Source organism: Embiotoca jacksoni, unplaced genomic scaffold (genome assembly GCF_022577435.1).
Source record: "Embiotoca jacksoni isolate LCO1_2020_lvr unplaced genomic scaffold, fEmbJac1.0.p SCAF_89, whole genome shotgun sequence".
Taxonomy (NCBI): Eukaryota; Metazoa; Chordata; class Actinopteri; family Embiotocidae; genus Embiotoca; species Embiotoca jacksoni.
Genome location: NW_027185446.1, coordinates 301,460 through 318,748, shown reverse-complemented (window position 1 = coordinate 318,748; position 17,289 = coordinate 301,460). Strand labels below are relative to the sequence as shown.

General features: G+C 46.6%; 1 protein-coding gene across 1 annotated transcript; it reads right to left on the bottom strand.

Moving 5' to 3' along the window:
• On the bottom strand, positions 1-17,054 carry tango6 (transport and golgi organization 6 homolog (Drosophila)). The gene is made up of 18 exons (XM_069140016.1): positions 16,896-17,054; positions 15,134-15,774; positions 14,786-14,902; positions 14,135-14,294; positions 13,540-13,646; positions 13,146-13,308; positions 12,746-12,813; positions 12,315-12,427; positions 11,929-12,105; positions 11,722-11,848; positions 10,881-11,078; positions 9,259-9,402; positions 7,950-8,498; positions 7,377-7,434; positions 6,595-6,753; positions 4,079-4,230; positions 2,438-2,551; positions 1-351 (listed from the first exon to the last, which is right to left on the bottom strand). The coding sequence occupies exons 1-18, from the start codon at positions 16,942-16,944 to the stop codon at positions 175-177; spliced, it is 3,273 nt and encodes a 1,090-aa protein (XP_068996117.1). The 5' UTR covers positions 16,945-17,054; the 3' UTR covers positions 1-174.
• Between the last annotated feature and the right edge of the window lie 235 nt (positions 17,055-17,289).

Here is a 17,289-nt window from a genome sequence, read left to right as displayed (position 1 = left end):
TAAAATATGTTAAAAAGTTTATTTGGGAAAGTTGGTGGGACAGTATGAAACATTGGAGAGTTTCTTCACATTTGTTTCTGTTTATCGACTGCAGCTTTCAAACCAATTTGAAATGATCTAATTCATTTAATTATTTATTATTATATAAGATCCACGTTCGAGGAGAATCGAGTCCTACGGCAGGACAACAATCTTCTTCTCCAGCTTCTGCTCAGGGAAGATGAACCTCCTCATCACGTCGTCCAGCTCCTCCAGAGCCAGCTGGGCGTGAAGCACGGCGACCTCGTCCGGGTCGGAGCGGACCGCCCACTTCAGAGCCCGGTACAGGTCCAACAGAACGTCTCCGAGAACCTGGAGGAGACAGACAGAGGACACTGGAGCTTCCACGTAGGACTGGATGGATGTTACTTTGTCTAATATTTCTGCTCGAGCTGAATGTATGTACGCTGGTCACTTCCTCAGTGGGCGGAGCCTCCAGTCAGCTGACTGAGTGGCAGCAGCGGGTCAATTCTTCTCTGAATGATTGTCTTTTTGAGCTCATCGTCTGACAGATGTAATTCTTTATTTCTGCAGTAACGACGCCGGAGACTCGATGAACTTAGTTTCATCTGTCCCTCGTTGTCCTCCTCTACCTGGTCTATTTAGACTTTGTCTCTCAGATCAAATCTTTAAGACAGACTGTCTGCACTGTTTTGGATTTTGATGCGTCCAGACTTAACCAATCTGTCTGCATGGGTTGCCGTGGTAACGACGTAACTACGCTGGTGACACGAAAGCAAAGCGTCAGCAGACAGTTTATTTGTATATCTGTCCAGAAACCATCTGGATGTGACAGGAACCCCCCCCCTCCCCCATAACCACCATCTCTTTGTCCTCTTTGTCCTCACGGTTGACTCTAACCTCTGTGTGTCCATCCCTCTCCTCTGTTCCCAGGTCCCTGTGTATCATTAGCTCCCCCCCCCCTTCCCTTCTCCCCCTTCCAGCTGTTCCAGTAATGACAGGACCTGGACCGGGACCAGCAGCAGGACAGAACCCTACTCGGGACAGCGTCTCAAGAGCCCCCGGAGCCGGCAGGGCGGACGCAGGAGATTATAGAGGTGGTTCATTAATACGGAGATAAATAACTTATCAACTGTTTGTGACTTGAGTTTATGAGACTAAAAATAAGACATTTAATAGTTTGGTCCTTATGATACAAGTGTGATGTTGATGCTCCAGTTTTTATTTTCAGAGGTCAAAGAGCGGCGACGACATCAGATGACATCAGGTCGATGTGGTCGAGGATCTACGAACAGCTGAGCACAGACGGTGAGGAAACTGTGAGAAAGACTGAACCTCAGTGAGACTCAGTCTTTAATCCCAGCGACTGGATTACAGGTCATTTACAGAAGCCACGCCCCCTCAGGAAACACCTTGAATGTCAGGATTCAGTGTTTAAAGTCTGAAGAACAGCTGGATGACGTGGGATTCGTCTGACTCCAGAGGACCACCTGAACACCTGAAGACCACCTGAAGATCACCTGAAGACCACCTGAAGATCACCTGAAGACCACCTGAAGACCACCTGAAGACCTGAACACCACCTGAAGACCACCTGAAGACCTGAAGACCACCTGAACACCACCTGAAGAACACCTGAAGAACACCTGAAGACCACCTGAAGACCACCTGAACACCACCTGAAGACCACCTGAACACCACCTGAACACCACCTGAACACCACCTGAAGACCACCTGAACACCACCTGAAGAACACCTGAAGACCTGAACACCACCTGAACACCACCTGAAGATCACCTGAAGACCACCTGAAGACCACCTGAAGACCTGAACACCACCTGAAGACCACCTGAAGATCACCTGAAGACCACCTGAAGATCACCTGAAGACCACCTGAAGACCTGAACACCACCTGAAGACCACTTGAAGACCACCTGAACACCACCTGAAGACCACCTGAAGACCACCTGAACACCACCTGAACACCACCTGAAGACCACCTGAACACCACCTGAAGACCACCTGAAGACCACCTGAACACCACCTGAAGACCACCTGAAGACCACCTCATCCTTCCTCCTCCGTCAGTGTTTTTAATTTGAATAATTGTTTTTCTTAATGGTGGTGAAATCTGTCTAAATTTGAGTCTCTTGTGTAGCTTTGTTTTTTACTCCATAAAGAAGATACATAGAGTGTATTATTCCAAAGACACTGAGGTGTCACGACACAGGCAGCAGTTATATATTTAGACTTCAACACCTTTAATTTTTATCTTTTATAATAAATTATATAAATAAACAACCTTCTAAGGAGTCCAATGCTTTATAAGACGTGGAGATACCGGTACGCACGTACATATCGCTGGTTCTACATTATATATTGTACATTTTTATATAAAACGGATGATGCAGCGGCGTGTTGCCATAGTAACGCCTACCTGCGTGCTTTTGTCGCTGAGGCCTCGCAGGAGCAGCGTAACGACGTGGACGGCAGCTCTCCTCACCTCGGCCTCCTTCTCTGTCTTTATCAGAGCCGTCAGACACGAGCTCAGCTGCACACAAACACACACACACACAGTCAGATGAGCTGCACACACACACACACACACACACACACACACACACACACACACACACACACACACACTCACACACACACACACACACACACACACACACACTCACACACACTCACACACACACACACACACACACACACACACACACACACACACACACACACAGTCAGATGAGCTGCACACACACACACACACACACACACACACACTCACACACACTCACACACACACACACACACACACACACACACACACACACTCACACACACTCACACACACACACACACACACACACACACACACACACACACACACACATCAGAACTCCACAAACATTTGTGTTTGTGGAGTTCAAAGTTTTCATCACCTTCAACAGTTAAAACATTGAAAACTTTCAAATGAATAAGTGAGACAAACAGAAATCACAGCCAGGACCTGTAATAGACTCAATAAGGCTGAAACGTTAAAACATTTAAACTAACTACAACCACTAAAATACCATTTTTATTGAAAACAGAGTCCCAACTTTAGAAACAGAAAGTCTGACTTATAATTTAGAAAAAAATTACAACAGTTTTAAGATAAAAATGAAGCTTTTCTTCATGTTTCACATTAGCAGTCAGAATTAAACTAAATATTATATCAGTTTTTTCACTGTGTTTGTGGAAGACTCAGTTTGTTGGAGGAAAATCCCTTTTTTTTCTCCACAATTAAACCACAATAACTCACTTAAACCTCCAAAAATTACATCGAAAATTTTGCCGCAAAATCAAACATTTTTGATCCCAAAGAAACTCCTGGAAGGACTGTTTTGACCTTAAATTATTACTGTGTGAACGTTTTCAAAAACTACAGTTGAAACTAAGTTAATTTGATTTAATAATATTTGTAGGTCAAACCCTTCTAAACGAATGAATTATAATGTGTTCTTTAGTCTCTGATGACCTGAGTTGTGCAGCTGCAGTGAACTTATTCCGTGTTTTTAGCGTGGCACACGTTAGAGAGCTGCAGACCTGCTGAGCTCATCACCACGGTTACAGCAGATCGATTGACGTATTGGTCGGACATGAAAACCCAACGCGGGTTCCGTCTGCACGCGCTCAGAGTCGCTCGGCGCGCAGCAGCTTCCTGAATAAGCATCCTGTTCCTCCAGCTGACTCTGCTGCTCCTTCATGCCAGCAGCTTTCCTCCAGCAGCAGGGAGGGAACACGCAACACGCGTGTTGATCACAGTTCAGCAGTATTTCATCACACCTGAATCCACTTCTCTTTTACGCTTTAACTTCTAATCTGATCTATTTGAAGTGAAATGAAGCTGGTGGCTGGTCTCTGAATTTGATATTATTTAATCTATAACATGAGTTCATATTAACTCATCATGTCCTTTGATTTATAAAATCATACTCTGTCTGTTTTTCAGTATTTCTAATGATGAATTGGTTATTGGTTGTTAACATGGCTGAGTCTCTGGAGGAGAACCAGACTTCAGCTCTGCTCTCACCTCCTGAGCCAGCGGTCCCAGAGAGTAGTCCAGTCTCTGACAGAGCTCCCCCAGATTGGACAGGCTGCTGGCTCGGACACTTCGGTCCAGGTCTCTGGTTCCCTGCAGGAAGACGGCCACCAGAGGACGGCCGAGGTGAGGCGCCAGTTCCCCTGGAGGAGGAGGAGGAGGAGGAGGAGGAGGAAGACAGGTTAGTGCTCAGGATTTAGAGATCATAGTCTGTATATAAAAGTGTTGGTAGCTTCCAGTTCTGAAAAATGGTTCCGATGCCTTAAGCTGCAATACCACCGAGTGCCACTAGAGGTCGGCTCCAGCAGTGACGTCACCCATTGGAGTGACTTTAGCTAACAACACCGAGATAACTGATGGACACATTTTATTCACTTTGGATTTGATGAGAGAAGTTGAATGGGAGTCTATGGAGCTGGAGGCTTTTTGGAGCCGACCTCTAGTGGCACTCGCTGGTATTGCAGCTGAAGACACTTCTGGATCAGAACCATTTTACAGACCTGAAGCTACGAACTCTTTTATGTCCAGTTAATAATCTACACATACAGCATGATTGTCTTCTCTTCAGTTTATGTAGAGACACAAAAAAAAGTATAAAAAAACATTATAAATTGTATTTCCTTGGCCCCACTGCCCCCCCTCTCTGTGAGACTCAGACCATGTCCTCCTCAAGATGTAGTTGGGAGACAGAGTGCAGCTCAGTAACGCGTCCAAACACTCACAACAAAAAACACGTCTGGACGATGTGAGCGAGTCGAGTAGCGGTCGTAGCTACAGAAAGAGCTTTAATCCGTCACATCTTCACACAACACTAACACTGTTGCTGACGGTGCAGTCGTCCTCTCACACCAGCTGGGTTGTTGTTGTTGATTGTAGGCGACGCGGGAAGACACAAAGAACAGAGCCGGCTCCAGCTGCTCCTGCCAGGCAGCAGCGAGGGGAGCCAGAGGCCGGCCGGCTGCTGGTAGTGAGACCTGCATCACTCCTGTGTGTGTGTGTGTGTGTGTGTGTGTGTGTGTGTGTGTGTGTGTGTGTGTGTGTGTGTGTGTGTGTGTGTGTGTGTTAGCATCTTGCATCCAGTCCCCCCCCTCCCCCCTCGTGTTGGTGTGAGTCAGCAGGAGGATCAGCCTGCGTCATTACTGCTCTCATTAACATGCAGCACAGCTGGAAGAGCAGATGTAACAGAGGCTCCGATCCGTCCACACATGGCTTCCTGTACATAAACCCTCTGAACGGGATGAGGTGGTGCAGCGCTGCATCCCTGCACACTGCAGGAGCTCACAACCAACGCAGAGCTGAACATCCACGTACCAAACGTTCAGTCCACCGGGCCAGTCCATTAAGAGAACCTCCTTATTTACTGATGACGGCCTGGCAGAGGACGAGTGTTGGCCGCTCGGAGCTCCACACAAACACAGCAGCTCTCTGGGTGTCTGTGCAGAAAACTCAAGCTCCATCCAATCTCCCAGCGAGGATATAAACCCCCCGATTGTTCCTGGAAGTGGTACGATGGCTGTCTGGCACATTAAAGCAGAGCTGGGGGTGGGGGGCAACAAACCCAAACAGGGGTTTCTATGAGGGACAGGTTCTGACACACAGGGTCCCTTCTGACGGGGGTCTGCAGGGAAAACAAGCCGGCACTGTGGCTTTTGTGCTGCAGTGGTTTTACACTGATAACCGTCCACCGCAGGAACACATGCATGAGCACATATTATGGGTCATACAGACTCAAAGTCAGACTTCGAGACACTTTGATGAGTTGCCTGAGAAAACAACACGCAAACCTGTTTCCAAAAAAAGTTGGGATGATGTGTAAAATGTCAATAAAAACAGAATGGAATCACTTGTAAATCATATAAACCCATATTTAACTGACAAAATACCAAAGACAATATATCAAATGTTGAAACTGAGAATTATTTTTTTGGAAAAATATCTGCTCATTTTGACTTTGATGGCAGAAGACTAGAAAAGTTGTGTAGCGCGTTCTACCAGGATTTTCTTTTTAAAGCATCACACAACGTTTCCAGTCTTCTGTCGATCCTGTCCCAACTTTTTAAAGACATGTTGCTGCCATCAAATTCAAAATGAGCAGATATTTTTAATAAAACAATGAAATCTCTCATTTTAAACATTTGATATGTTGTCTTTGGTCTATTTGCAATTAAATATACGTTTATGTGAATTGAAAATCATCACATTCTGTTTTTATTCACTACGGCATCCCAACATAAAGCCGTTGTGGTTAAACAGGCAGACATCAAGCAGACAGTGTTCGTTTACAAGCCGGTTTTTGTCCACATGATGAAGCCAAGTTTAGTTTTCAGCCTCCCTTTAGCTCTATTTTTGGTCTCCACCCGCTCCTGAGAGAAATACCTCCCTCCTTAGAAAGAGATATCAGAAGGGTGTTGATCTTCTCATCTCATTCTTTACATGAAAGCAGACGTATTTCCCTGAAAATGCTGAACTATCCCTTTAAGTAAAAACGACCAGCAGGTGGCGCTCACCCATCACCCTGCTCGCCCTCATCAGGACCTCTCCCACTTTCAGGCGGGTTTCCAGGGAGCGCTCCTTGTTGGATGAAGGGAGCGAGGGTCCGCCCTGGAAGTCCTGCAGGAGCCTTTCCAGGATCCTGTCGGGGTACGAGTCAGCCAGAGCAGCCAGACCTGAAGACCAAGAGGTGTAGTCAGTCCATCTGCTTCCAATATTATCTGTTTCATCAATGTTAGCCAAGCTGGACGCTTCAGAGATTGATCAATAAGCTCAGAGGGTTCCTGAACGCAGCATGGTGATGCACACGGTACAGGAAGTAACGACCTCCATGAGGAAGTATTCAGAGTCGTCTTTTCATCATCATCATCACTGAGTTCCTCACGTTAACGTGACCGCTGGTACGAGAACATTAGTGATGTCACCATGGAAATCTGAAACTGGAGCACAGAAACAGCAGATTTTAGGGAACAGCATGTTCAACATGTGTTCCTGAGGCCATGCAGTAATTTCCACAACAGAAACCCAGCTGTTCTGATGACATCACGTTTCAAGAGGGGCGGAGCTTCACTGTCCAAGACCGAAGAAGGATCGTCAGGTCAGGAGACACCAGGTGGGGTTTCTTTGGTTGTGTCACCGTGAATTCGTCCCCCAGAGTCAGACTGTCAACACCGAGTTCCACCGGGACCTTCTGAGCTTCTGTTCTGGTTCTGACTTCTTCACGAAGGTTGTTGCTTCCTGCTGCTCCGTGTGCAGCACTGTGCTGCGTTCAGGAATACTCTCTGAACTCATATTTTACCTTGAATGGCCGACAGGTAGACAAATGGGTCTTCATGTTCCAGGTTTTCTAAGAAGAGCTGAAGAAGACAAAGCGTCAGCACACAGACCGCTGGACGATTATTATAACTTCTGTTTGAAAAACATCAAAACCAAAGAAGATCAATACTGACACAGTCTGTACACATTAAACACAACTATCAAAGGGAATAATCCAAATAAGGATAACAGATGTGAGGGGGGGCGGGGCTTTAGGTTCAGGTGAAATATGGCGGGCTGACAGAACATATGGAAGGTGGGCTGAACAGTGACCAGAAATCAATAAGTGTGTTTTGTGCTGTAACAGCAGGAGGTGTCAGGGAGGCGTCTGATTACAGAGAATACTAAATGAGCTGCCGTGCTTTGTGGTCCGCAGCACCTTAACAAGCCCCGAGAGACCACCAGGTTCCCCGCCGGGTCCCCGGAGGACCCGGTCCAACCGCCTCATTAATCAAACATGTCCCAGGAGACACGGATAAAAACTCACTGATGTCCACATACAGTACATGATGCAATAACACACCGGACCGCGAGCAGAGAACATTCTGGTCCCCACCGTAAGGACTTTCTCCTGGGCCTGGACGGCCTCTGGGTCGCCGTCTTGCACCATCTGGGTCAGGACCCTCAGGGCGAACGCTCTGGTTGGCACTTCCGGGTCACACGCCTCCAGAAGCCAATCAGAAAGGGGCTTGGCAGGAGGACGAGGGTCGCCGGAGGTAAAGGTCCCCCCTCCGCCTCGTGGACTTCCTGAGACTTTGCTGACCGGTGTCTGCGAAACGTTCGCTTCACTGTTGTTCTTTTCTGTTGTTTCAGTGTTTCTAGAGGGCTGAGGAGGACCAGGACCAGGACCAGGACCAGAACCAGAACCAGGACCAGGACCAGAACCAGGACCAGGACCAGGACCAGAACCACAACCAGGACCAGGACCAGGACCAGAACCAGGACCAGCAGAGTGGAGGTTTTCAGGCCGGTAGGCGCCGTGAGTGGCGATGACAGCTCTGAGGTTGGACGCCAGCTCCTGGACGTCCCCCTCCGGGTGCTGCTGCGACAGCGTCTCCAGAGGAGGCAGCAGTCTGGACATGGACGAGTAGTCGTCTGCACTGAGCTGAGAAATAAAAACAGAACATGTTTATATCCTGTTAGGATGTTTAACATCTCTTTGTTCGCACATGCTCACGAACAAACCTCTCTGTACACGGACATCTGCAGATCCTTAAAAAGTCTTAACGGGTCTGAATCTTACAATTGAAGGCAATAAAATGTCATAAAAAGCATTTTTGTTGAATGTAATGCACCACAGTGAAGGACAGTAAACTGCATTAAACATTATAATGTTTTAACAGATGTGACTTTGTTGCTGTTTTAAAGAGAGAAAAACTGCAGAACATCTCGGGCCTCTGCAGCCTAAAGTTACCCATGATGCCGTTCTCTTTGAATGTCTGCAGAGGCGTTCGCTTTTTTATTTGTTTAAATTTTTTTTTTTAGAAAGGCATATTTCCTCTGTGAGGTTGTTCAGCAGGACGCTGCCATCGTCTACGTCATGTTATGGATCTATTTCAGTCTCAAGTTCACAGGGAAACGTGAAGAAAAAGATCATTATTGCACGTAGGTGATACAAAATTTATTGTTAATTGTAAATTTCACAGGATATATTATATATTGCTAAGAAAATTTCACATCAGTGATATGTATTGCTTTATGAATGATGTGCATAGGTTATATGAATATATAATGTACAGTATAGTAGAGCAAAAATGTACCGAAAAAATAAATATAGTACAAAATAAAATGTATATATTTATATATACTAATAAGTAGTAAGAATATTCTATTAAATATGATATAACCTATAATATATACAGTACCTGAGGTCCAGACAGCAGAGTGGCCACCAGGCCCATCCCCATACTCAGCGTCTGGCTCTCTATCGGGTTCCCAACATGTGGCCCGGGGCCCCGATCGAGGCCCAGGCAGGCCCTCTGGAGCAGGGCCACCGTGAAGTCCACCACCTGCGAAAGCACACAGAGGTTCAAACATGTCGGATGTGAAACAGAAAGGAGGATGTAGATTCATTGAATGTAGTTTTAAAAACCGGATCTCACAACTTAAAAATAAGAGTTTATGAGCAGAGAGGAAGCAGCACGCGGGTTATTTTTACCCGCCAGCGTGACTCGGCTCGGCTCGGCGTGGCCTGCTTCCATTACAGCGACTCCCCCGGGACCAGCGAGTTTAAAACACACTTCAGGGACGCCGTCGTCCTTCTCGGAGCGCTTTCACAAGTAACGTGCAGTTTTTCTGTCTCGTTAAAAAAAATGTCTTGAAACCATAACGAGGTGAATTTGGGACGCAGAGACGGTCAGAACCAGGACAGATGGGCCGAACAGGCTGCTGCAGAGTTTAGTTACTCTTTTACTTTTTGTCGTCAGCTTCATGAGGTCGTCGCCCGGAGGGTTTCAGTTCACAGCTGAGCCAGAAGTTACCTGCTGGAACTGTCTTCTTTCTTAATGTCCACACAGATGCTAATACAGCTGCTAATACAGATGCTAATACAGATGCTAACACAGCTGCTAATACAGATGCTAATACAGCTGCTAACACAGCTGCTAATACAGATGCTAATACAGCTGCTAACAGATGCTAATACAGCTGCTAATACAGATGCTAATACAGATGCTAATACAGCTGCTAATACAGATGCTAATACAGATGCTAACACAGCTGCTAATACAGCTGCTAACACAGATGCTAACACAGATGCTAATACAGATGCTAACAGATGCTAATACAGCTGCTAATACAGATGCTAACAGATGCTAACACAGCTGCTTATACAGATGCTAACAGCTGCTAATACAGATACTAATACAGATGCTAACACAGATGCTAACAGCTGAGTCATAAGTTCAAATAAGTGTTCGATAAGTGGAGTTTTAAATATCACTAAATTAAAAAAGGTTGCAGCACGTAGTTTAGTTCTTCCAGAGATTTAAACCCACTAACTGCCAGATAACAGACTAACTGTTCGCTAACTGAACCAACGGACATTAACATTAGCTTGTTTAGGCTAACGTTAGTGTATTAAGCTAACTTAACACAACAAAAGTCATCCACACGTTAACATTCTCACATTTAGGCTAATACAGCAGCTAACATTGTTTGTTAAGACCACAGACTGTAGATTAAAAAAAAGTTTAGGCTAATGTAGCAGCTAATGTTAGTTTGTTTAAGCTAATGTAGCATGTTAAATGTTAGAAGCTGCCATCATGACCCAGTTTATCAAAACATAAAGTTATGTGCAGCAGTTTTATTGAATTATTCTCTGAAGGAAAAGCTGCTCCGCATGTGGAAACTCCTTCAAAATAAAAGCCTCCAGGTGGTGACCTCATGAAGCTGTCATCACAGACAGAGGAACGTTTAAAGCGTTTTTACACAACTTCACGTGTTACCTGACAGCGTTGATCTCTCTGAGTCCAGACCTTCGACTCACCTGTGTGGGTTTTCTCAGCAGCTCCGTGTGCTGCAGAGACTCGACCATCACGGCCAGAACCTGCAGCAGAACCAGTCTCCGGGCTCGGCTCTCCGCTCGACCCAGCACCTGCTGCTCCACCTCCAGGAGCGTCATGGCCGATACGTTCGGCTCGTCTTCGTCCTGCGTCTCTTCGCCTGACACCCAGCTGGTCAGGTCCTGGAAGAGGAGGAGGAGGAGCGTCAGGTGATAATCTACACATACGACACAATCCTGAGGCAGTCTTGAAGTCCGCTTCATGTGAGTCACTTTTACAAGCACACAAAATTGAGTCCTGGAGTTCCACAGGGTTCCTTACTGGGGCCGACACTTTTCACGTTGTACATGCACAAACGTTCACCGCTATGCAGATAACACCCGGTTATATTTATCTATGAAACCAGACTAAATAAATTTCTACCTCAGACAAGTGATTGTATTTGGTTCTTCAACCACATAGTTCCTCTGGAGGATTTTGTTTCGGCCTCCAGCTTCATTGAGGAACCTTCGAGTCTCTTTAAACAGGATTTGTCCTTTAACTGACACAGATCCAGTCTGTCGGTTCTTCCTCTCTGTCCTCCTCTACCTCTACCTCTCTGCAGGTATCTGGACCCGCATGGTTCTGATCTGCAGTTTCTGGACCCACCAACCTGCTCAAAAGAAGACCAGCTTGAGTCTGGATTGTATTTAGAAATAACTGAGTAACAGATCAGTTCTAGTCCAGAGATTTTCCAGTTTTAGGTTATCCCATCAGATAACCTGGCGGGATACCCCTCCTGCCCCCCGCCCCCCACAATCTGGTCCGATGCGTCCCCGTCTTTACCTGCAGCAGGTCCAGGAAGAAGTCTCCCGGCAGGTCGCAGTCTGTGAGTCCAGCCAGCAGCTGCATCAGACAGTCCAGCCTCCACTGCTCCGCCGACAGCTTCTCGTACAGCTGGTCGTCTTCATCACTGGGACACATCAGAGAGAGACCAGTTAACCCGACAGTCGGAGGCTCATGTCGGAGGTTCTGTGTGCTCGGTGGCGCCACCTGCAGCTCTCTCTGCAGCTCAGTTGGGCTCCTCCGTCGCTGCCGGGGATGAAGTGGAGGTCCGCCGCCACCTCGTTCGTCCGGCCCTGCAGGCCCGAGAGCCGCCTCAGTGCCGACAGAGCGTCAGACGGCTCGGCGTGGCTCAGGTACCACAGCAGGACCTCCTGACAGGGGGCGCTGTGGAGCACACAGGTACTTTAACCCACAACCAACAAACCATATCTGGAACAAAACATTTTAGTTTACTGAAAACTCAATGACCATCCTGTACTTTAACTAACTTTTCCAGGAACCTGAGAGGTCATAACTGTCTATAAACCAAATCAAACTTTAATTGAAGTAAAATCTGAGTTAACAGCTTTTAAGGTGGAGGAGTTTTTTTTTACCGGAGGTGGGAGACGTTCTTTTTGGTGAAACAGAAGAGTGTGAAGACAACAGGAAGGACGTCTTCCAAAGCTTTGAGGAGAGACGCCGATGGACAGTTTCCAACCACCCAGACCTGACAGGAGACACAACGAGAGCAGCGTGGAGAAGATTATACAGCAGGAAAACTACGGTCCACAAAACCTGCATCTACAGAACCGGGACAGAACGCCTGGTACCGACGGTTCTGGCTCGTTTTCCTGACAGCGGCCTGTTTCTGAAACTTTTTACATTCAATTTAAATCACTCATGACTCCGCCTACACTGATTGACAGGAGGCGTGGCCCCAGGCTCACCTCCAGCCAATCAGAATGGGACCGCATTCATAATGAGTACCAGCTGTATCTGTAGACTTCAGGGTGGAGATGAACGTTTAAATGGTTCCCATCCTCACCTTGTAAACGTCCTCGACACACCGCGTCAGCTCTGACTCGTCCACCGCCGCTCGGGAATCACCGTCGACTGGAAAACACAAACGAACACACAAACAGCTTCACACACGCGTGTACGACATGACAACGTCCTTCCAGGAGGAAAAACTAAACCTGGTTTTGTAGATTTACTTTTTTTTTTTTTTACATTTTAATATTTTTGTCTTATAAAAAACACAAACTTAAAACCCACATTTTTATCTTGTTTTATTTACAAACTTTAATGGCCATTTTTTTTTCTAATCATTTTTATTGTCTTAGCATTTTTTTTAATCATTTTTAATACTAATTAAACTCTCCAACTCTCCGTTCTGTAATAAAACCTAACGTGGAGGTGAGGATGGAGGCGTGACCGTCACTGACCGGAGGAGGAGGTGCAGCGGTGCAGTGGAGCCAGCACAGGAGCCAGCAGGTATTGCTGGGCGGAGCCGGGCCTCTCCTGCACCACGGACAGCGCCGCCCTGGTGGCCACGCGCTGGAACTGCTGAGCTGTCAGTTTGTCTTTGAAGTGCAGGAGGTCAAGAATCTAAACAACAACAACAACAACACAATTTCAGATTATTTATTAGAAGAAGTAATACAAAAATGCAGAGTTTAATTTGTCAATATTGTTTCCAATCTGCCTTTTAAATGTGCACACTCAATTTAAAACGAGTTTAAGGTCAGAGGTCGAGTTGATATCCGTCAGGTCGTCGTTATGGCTCGTCTGCGTCTCCAGGAAGTGAATGTAAGTCATCGTGATGGAAACACGGCTGACCTGAGGACAGACGTGTCTGAAGTAGTCATCTGCTGAGACAGACTGCTGAGGGCAGGCCACCAGGATCCGGGCCACGGCGTCGCACTTCCTCCAGTCTGACTCGCCCCCTGCAGGACAGAAACGACACTGCAGTTCGGTCGAGATACGTCAGACAGAACTCCACTTTATTAGCAGCAAGGAAGCGCTTCATGTCTGAAGTAGATGTATTTTGGGTCTGTTTATCATAAATCAACATTCGTAATTCACCACATATCCAGAAATAACTTCTCGTGGGTGTTTTGAATGATTGTCTTCCATCTCTGACATTTAAATTTAGGGTATTTTTGCAGGTAATGCAGCTTTTAAATCACCCAGAACATTTTAATAGGCTTTAAATCTGGGTTTTGTCCTTTGTGTCGATCAATAAGAACGTTTTAATCACTGGAACGAGATCTGGAAACCTGATTGTAATCTGATGGATTTGTTGGGGAAATAAATATGTTTTTTCATTATAAAAATTGAGGCAAAATGCTAGTTTTATGTGTCTGGATCAAATGTTTGCAACTTTAAATTTCCACATGACGTTCTGGTTTCTTCAGTCTCCGCCCCCTCTCACCTGCTCCTCCCTCCAGGACGGCCCTGACGACGGCCTGCACGCCGTGAGGCTGCATCAGACGCTCAGACAGCAGCCGACCGCACAGACGCCTCAGCCAGGCCGGAGCGGATCCCAGACCGGTCCGGCTGCCGGAGCCACCGGAGCACCCGGCCGGACCCGACTGGATGGATGGAGAGCACAGGTACAACAGGTGAAACACAGGAAACAGGTGGAAAACAGGAAACAGGTGGAACACAGGAAACAGGTACAACAGGTGGAACACAGGAAACAGGAAACAGGTGAAACACAGGAAACAGGTACAACAGGTGGAACAGAGCCAGATATTTGTCTCATTAGTCTTTAGAGACTAAACTGGACATAAAACTGAAAGAACACAAGTCCGAAGTCATTCTGAAGACCTCCTGCTGGATGTGTCGACTCTGTTTGTTTTAAATTGTTAAAATATGATGAGACATCATTATTACAGGCTCTCAGCTCATTGTGCTGCCCCCCAGTGGATGGAAATCACTCACTGCAGCTTTAAAGTTACCTGATAATGAGACAGAATTCAAACATCTCTTTTTCCTCACAGCAGGAGATGATAGAAAAACAAAGCAGCTGTTTCCTCAGAGTTCATCTGAAGCTGAAACCAAACCTGTGTAGGTAAAGCACCTGTCTCGGGCCCCCCTGCAGGGTCAGCAGCTCCTTGACGACCATCGGCTGGTAGACTTTTGGGAGGAGCTTCTTCAGGGCGTCCCTGCAGGTCCGACGCTCCTCGGCACCGAGCGGCTGCAGCGAAGGAGAACCAAACAACACGTGACCTTTATTTCTCCTGACTGACTGCATCTTATTATGGGCTGTCTGGCCTTCACAGCAGTGACTCTGACTACGGCATCATTCAACATCACGACAGCCCTGCTGACTGGAGCACGTCCTGCTGTTTAAATAAAGACTGAATGATGAAGCCTTTGTCTCATTGAGGATGATGAAGATGATGAAGATGATGAAGATGACACCAACCCTCTCCTCCTCTCGGTGCGGCTCGTAGCCCAGCTGGCTCAGCGCGGCCATCACGTCCCCCAGATGTCGAGTGAACAGCAGCGTGGCGAGAGACGACAGCTCCGCCAGCTGCAACAGGACGGTTGTGGTGGTAAGAAGGCGGCGTCCTCCTGTAGGCTCCGCCCCTCCGCGGACTAGTTTCTCCACCATTGTGCCGAAAGCCGACCTGCGGCCCAGTGGCACGCCGACCCCGGGGGCCAGGTACGGGCAGAGCCCCAGACAGACCACGAACTGCAGGGCGGCCGAGAGCGTCTTCTGCTGGGCGACACTCAGGATGTCGGGCGGGAGGGGCGGAGCCATCTCAGGAGTGCGCCATGTGGCCGCGGAGGGGGGCGGGGCCTGCTGGAAACGCTCCAGCTCCTCAGAGAGGTGTCGTGTCAAGGTTAGGAGCAGCAGGAGACACTCCTGCACGAAGCTCCACGTGGCGTCCTCGCCATCGCTGCAGAACCAGCCGGCCGCCGCCTTCACCTCCTCCCTCCTCTTCCTCACCTTCTCAAAACCGCTGTCACCATGGAGACGCTCCAGCAGGAGGGACCTGTTGGCCCCCAGAGCGTCCAGCAGGGCCTTCTGGGGGGGCGACTGAGCATCATGTGGCGACGCCTCTGCAGACAAACACACACGACATCACACGGCGGGTGAATCATCCTGTATGACCATCATCAGCTGATTAATGCAGCAACCAGAGTCCAGGTCCTACGGGGGGACCAGAGTCCAGGTCCTACGGGGGGACCAGAGTCCAGGTCCTACGGGGGGACCAGAGTCCAGGTCCTACGGGGGGACCAGAGTCCAGGTCCTACGGGGGGACCAGAGTCCAGGTTATCTACTTTTATTTTAAAGTTGTTAAAAAGTGGACGAAGCTCTCTGTTAATGTTAGCTTTGTTTTACTTGTGTTTGATGATTATTATTTATATGATGTATTTTTGATAGAATAAACATTGTGATGATAAATTTACATTAAAATGCAGTTTTTAGTGAAAACACTGCCCACCTCCTCTCACCGCTTTACTAACCACAGATAACCCAGATTTATATCAGAGCTGAGTGATTTAGAATAAATCAAATATCACAATGTTTTTCACCAAATATTAATATTACCAACTATAACCACAGACTGACTTTTATTGGTTGTTTATTTTATTGTCCCGTCTGTTAAACCTAAAGATATGAAGATCTGAGCAGGTTTTTACATTAACGGGGAGCTTCGTCCACTTTTTAACAACTTTAAAATAAAAACCTTGTTTAAATATGTTAAAATCTCCTGTGATACTAAATGTATGGTTTACATTTGATTTAAACTGTTGTAATGCTCCATTTTCATTTTATGAGGCTTGATATTAAGTCAATATTCCCATTTTATCTGACAGCCTGAAACATTTGGTGAAATAAAGACACTTCTACTTCAAAAATCATACTACAAAATTGTCATTTTAGACATTTATGATGAATTTATTTAGGTTTCTTTTCATTTTTTTCATCACTTTTTAAACATAAGACTTTGAAGCTCTTTAAGCACCAGAAGACTTCGTCCACATGATTAAAGGGAAGTTTTCACTAAAATCAGACTTCAACTTCCAGCCTGTCTCCTCACAGAGCTGCAGGTCCAATGACAGGTTCGTTTTAATTAAAGCCTCCAAACTAGTTTATAAAAACATCTGATTACTGTGAACACCTGACAGTTTATTGTTAGCTTCGTTAGCTTCGTGCTACCAAACTGTCCGCTCACCAGGAGGTCTGCTGAGGATGTTTATCGCGGCGAGGAAAGCGGAAGTCATCTCACAGTCTGTTTGCTCCACTTTAACACCCGAATGTGATTTACAGCTGCAGTTTTTGATGTAAACTGGAAACACGTTGATCCTTCGGCGCAGTTTTCACGCTGTTGAAGCTAAAAACATCCCAAAATGGCGCTGAAACATACGTCAGCACGCAGCGTCCCTGCGAGGATGTGATTGGCTTGACGTTCCGCTGCATTCATGGTGCTGCTAGAAATATCGGAATTTTCAAGAAAAGAGTTGGAGACTTGTTTTCACTCGTGTTAAAATATATTCGTTTTTTTTTTTATAACCAAACGAACACTCAAGTAGAAGTACAAATACAAATAATACAGGTATAAAATACTC

Coding starts and splice junctions, on each gene's coding strand:
- tango6 (XM_069140016.1), bottom strand. CDS start 16,944: ATGACTTCCGCTTTCCTCGCCGCGATAAACATCCTCAGCAGACCTCCT. Junction 13,647..14,134: donor CGTCCTGGAGGGAGGAGCAG/GTGAGAGGGGGC, acceptor TCTGTCCTGCAG/GGGGCGAGTCAGACTGGAGG. Junction 11,079..11,721: donor TCTTCCTGGACCTGCTGCAG/GTAAAGACGGGG, acceptor CTCCTCTTCCAG/GACCTGACCAGCTGGGTGTC.